General features: G+C 45.1%; 1 protein-coding gene across 5 annotated transcripts in view; it reads right to left on the reverse strand.

Moving 5' to 3' along the window:
- Nucleotides 1–4,393, reverse strand: part of wdfy3 (WD repeat and FYVE domain containing 3) — a 127,115-nt gene that overhangs the window by 32,071 nt on the left and 90,651 nt on the right. For all 5 annotated transcript variants that reach the window (XM_005921962.3, XM_005921964.3, XM_005921960.3 and 2 more), the window contains 6 exons: nucleotides 3,308–3,460; nucleotides 2,931–3,004; nucleotides 2,618–2,779; nucleotides 2,435–2,529; nucleotides 2,183–2,303; nucleotides 917–1,134 (listed from right to left, as the gene is read on the reverse strand). In XM_005921962.3, the coding sequence (XP_005922024.1) occupies nucleotides 917–1,134; nucleotides 2,183–2,303; nucleotides 2,435–2,529; nucleotides 2,618–2,779; nucleotides 2,931–3,004; nucleotides 3,308–3,460 (823 nt within the window). The remainder of the gene's footprint in view (nucleotides 1–916; nucleotides 1,135–2,182; nucleotides 2,304–2,434; nucleotides 2,530–2,617; nucleotides 2,780–2,930; nucleotides 3,005–3,307; nucleotides 3,461–4,393) is intronic.

Genomic DNA, 4,393 nt, shown 5'->3' on the forward strand with positions numbered 1-4,393 from the left:
CATTAATGAATCAATGGTACAGAAGTGGAGGAAGCAAGAAGAATGAGTTGAGTAAAGTTTGATTTATCTGACTGCTTTGTTTTGCTTAATGTGTCTTATAATCCCGTGCACCTTTTGGTCTGAAAATACATATTTGACTTTTTTATTTGGCACACTGCAGTTTAATGTTGCAAAGCACCTCTTTTTAACTTCAGTGGATATTATACATGGTTATGCTCAGGATATGTTTATATAGGTTTAATGCACATAAAACAGCTGCTTGTTTAAGTGAAAATAAATGGATGAGTTTTTTTTGCGCTAGCAAAGTTGTGGAGTTGCATTTTGTCTGGCATCAATTATATCGTCAGTTATATCGTTATCGCAAATTTTCAAATATATATCGTGATAAATATTTTTGGCCATATCTCCCTGCTCTAGACAGAAGTTTTATGGAAATATTAAAGCAAACATCAACATCTGAAATGATTCCAGGCTGGTAAATCCAGTTTTGAAGAATCAGAATGGTTTTTACACCTGAGCAATGAGAAGGTTGAAAACCACTGAGTTCAAAAGGAACTATGGCATGATGCAGCAGCAGGGGAAAGCGGGAGGGTGAAAATGAGAGAACCAACCCTTGGCTGTTCGGCGCACAAACTGTGCAGCTCTCTGTTTGTTGAACGAAGGCCAACTCCGACGGAAAGCGTTGCCAGAGTGAGGAGAGGCGTCTGCTGAGCCATGTTACAACATACAGTATTTACCTTGGAAATCACGATTTCTTACTTGTGACTGTTCTGAGAGCGGGTGCTTACAGGTTTGAACGTCTGGAGCTAATACACGCACACATCCCTCAAAGGCGAGTGCCTAATGTTAACCAAATCCAGCCTCTCAGCTCCAATTTTGTGCTGCGATGACAGCAAACCCACGCTGCTGCACTCACCCAGCACTGTGCCGATCTTATTGGTCAGGACGGAGTCGGTGTGGTCCAGCCAGCCTCCTCCGCACAGGCCCTCTTTGAAGCGGTTGAGGATCGACTGATTGGACAGCAGCACCACCAGGATCCACAGAGCTGCCGTCACTGTGGTGGAGTGGAGATGTTCTTCCATGAACATCAGGAGCCAATCAAAGCCCAGCGTTCGCACCAGCTCCTCACACGCCCTGCAGGGAGAAAAAGTTTTGAAGGTTTACTGTTACTTTATTATCAGTTCTTTTCACAACATTTTAAATACTTTGTCAATATTTCTGCTTCTGCTTGCTCATTATATCAACCAGTGTCATTATAATCTCCATCTCTGTCAGCCGCTGGGCATATTGCCATTATTTGAGTCAAGTTGAGCCATATTCCAGTAATAACTGGAGCTAAATAGCTTTTTAATGATAAAAGTCTTTAAAAGATCAAAGAACAAGAATAATGTTGTGTGGCGCTTTTATGATTGATTATTCATAGTTTTCAAAATAAATGGACAGCGTGAGAGTTTGCATTTTAACTTGAAGCTTTCAGGATGAGCAGATATGACAGAGAAGGAGCAAATAACAACACCCAAGGCTACAAAAATTACAAGTGCTAGTCGGCTTAGTTTGCAAACTGCAGTTCCTCAACTGCCCACTTGGGGTGCCTCCAAGCTCAGACCATATAAAAGTGTTTTCACTGTTGCAGTCTCTGCGCTTTGAGGCAGGAAGTGATGAATGAGCGGCAGATCTTTTTTTTACCATTTATCTACCCAACTTTACACAAATAAGTAAGCATGCTAACAGCCTACTGCACAAACAGATATAATCTCTGAGCTAATTGCGATCTTCACAACAACTGCATGGAGTGATTTCATTTATTATTATTTTTAAATAAAACATCTTTTTAAGACTATTAAGGTTTAAAGTTATAACGTTAGAATTATGGCAGCTATGATAGATGGTAAATGCTGACACAGGCGGCTGTATCTGCCTGTTAGGCGTTAAATACGCTAACCAGAATCACTTTTTTGTGTTGCTGCCTATTTATTAAAATAATGTGGCTTAAAGAGAAGTTAATTCTACCAACAGACGATCCCAGAGCTCTGTGCTCCAGAGTGAAATCAGAGTATGTTAGTTAGGAATTATTATTAGCAGATATGTGTGTCTGTACCCCTGCAGTCTGTGGATGGTCATTAATGGCTCTAACTGCTATTTTTTTAATCTGTACAACGTCTGGAGGAAAGCGGTGTCTTACTGGGCATTAACTGTGCACTTCTCTTTCGTGGTGAAAAGCAGTTTAAGAAGGCTGTCCAGCAGTCGATTTCTCAGCAGAATGAGGTTTGCTGATAGGAGGCCACCAAAGTCATCATCATTTCCTGCAGATGTACCAAATGTTTCATATTTATTAAGGATAGAAAAACAGTCAAGCACTGACCATATACTTTTGGCCACACGTTATTTAGGATAGAGGTGCAAGAAGTCAGATCAACACTAATATCACTCATACCTCCGTCTATCTTCTCCTCATTATTGATTTCCATGACAACAAACTTCTCACACACGGCAAATGTGGGAAGAGTGGAGGAGATGAACTGGCCAAACCTGTGGAGACAGCAAACGGTCTTATGCTGCACTGGCATGGATCATCATCACCGACGTTCACGTAGCGGCTACACGAGCGCGTTCTTACCGCAGCAGGTCGTACGGGTTGGGGAAGCCTTGCAGCAGCAGACTGAGCACGTTGCTGATGGCGGCGACAGTGGGCTGGGACAGCGTGGTGTCTCTCAGGGTGAGCAGCAGTCGTGGGATGAGCTGAAACTCTCTCAGGAGTTTAGCATTTTTAGCCGCCTCACTATTCGACACAGTCAGCAAAACACACAGTGAGACGCTTTCACGTTAAAATGAAAATAATTGTGCCAATCAGCAGTTACAAAAAAATAAAAGTCATTTTATTCTCCATGTGATCTGTTTCTTGTTCAGGGAAACTTCCTTCTGACACTTGCCTGGATTCTGTCAGCAGTTCAATGAAGTGCTCGAACAGAGACAGATGGAGCTCGTAGGGAGCGTGCAGCCAAACCTGAGGAGCAGACGGAGCAGACTCAGACCCTGCCGCACAACTCATTTCTGGCAGCACAAACTTCTGGCACAGAGTAGCTCAGTTCCTTAACACTTCAACATCAAAAAAACACTTCTTTTTCGGTTCTAACAAATGCAAAAATATACCTGCAAACTCTCCGTTTTATTAGCAGAGACGGGTTTAAGTGGAACAAGACTTTTATCAATGCTAAATAGGCAAGCTTTCTTTGACAGCTGCACACTAATGTCCTTATTTCAGTTGGCTCACAAGCATTATGGGTCAACGGGCCCTGTAAACACTCACCTCAAAGTCACACAGTAGGTCCTGGAAGGCCGTGGAGTTGGGGATGATAGAGGTTTCGTGGCCGCTGTCAACTGTTCCCACCAGAGAGAAGGTGAGGTGGAGGATGTGGCTGTTTAGCAGCGAGCGCTTCTTCTTTAGGAGCATAGCCAGCAACTAAGGAGGAAGACAAAACAAATACGCATTTACTTGTCTTTGTGTACAGACTTAAACTTGGCTTTCAGTCTGTGAACTCACTGCTGGGTCATATTCACATTAATCACACTGTCACTAACAGTAGTCTGTGCTTAGTCTGACACAGAAACACGTTCAAAAAATATGTAACTGGAGACAAATGAGCATCCATCCATCTTCCGCTTATCTGGGGCCGGGTTGTGGGGGCGGCAGCCTAAGCAGAAAAGCCCAGACCTCCCTCTCCCCAGCCACCTCCTCCAGCTTATCCAGGGGAGCACCAAGGCGTTCCCAGGCCAGTCAAGAGATATAATCTCTCCAGCGTGTCCTGGGTCTGCCCCGGGGCTCCTGCCAGTGGGACATGCCTAAAACACCTCACCCAGCGAACCACCTCAGCTGGCTCCTTTCGATGTGGAGGAGCAGCGGCTCTACTCTGAGCCCCTCCCGAATGGCCGAACTCCTCACCCTATCTCTAAGGGAGAGGCCAGCCACCCTTCGGAGGAAGCTCCTTTCCGCCGCTTGTATCAGCGATCTTGTTCTTTCAGTCACTACCCACAGCTCGCGGCCGTAGGCAAGGGCAGGGGCCTAGATCGACTGGTAAATTGAGAACTTCGCTTTTACACTCAGCTCTCCCACAGCACCAATCCGTCTGTCGATCTCCGGCTCCCTTCTCCCATCACTCGTGAACAAGACCCCGAGATACTTAAACTCCTCCGCTTGGGGCAGGAACTTATCCCTGACCCGGAGTGGGCACTCCACCCTTTTCCGGCTGAGAACCATGGCCTCAGATTTAAAGGTGCTGATTCTCATTCCCAGCGTTTCGCACTCTGCTGCAAACTGTTGCAGTGCAAGCTGGAGGCCATCACCCGATGAAGCTCCAGAAATATTTGTTCAGTTCTCTTTCAAACCCCAGCAGCT

Source organism: Haplochromis burtoni, unplaced genomic scaffold (assembly GCF_018398535.1).
Source record: "Haplochromis burtoni strain Fernald_Lab_line unplaced genomic scaffold, NCSU_Asbu1 Contig_43, whole genome shotgun sequence".
Classification (NCBI taxonomy): domain Eukaryota; kingdom Metazoa; phylum Chordata; class Actinopteri; order Cichliformes; family Cichlidae; genus Haplochromis; species Haplochromis burtoni.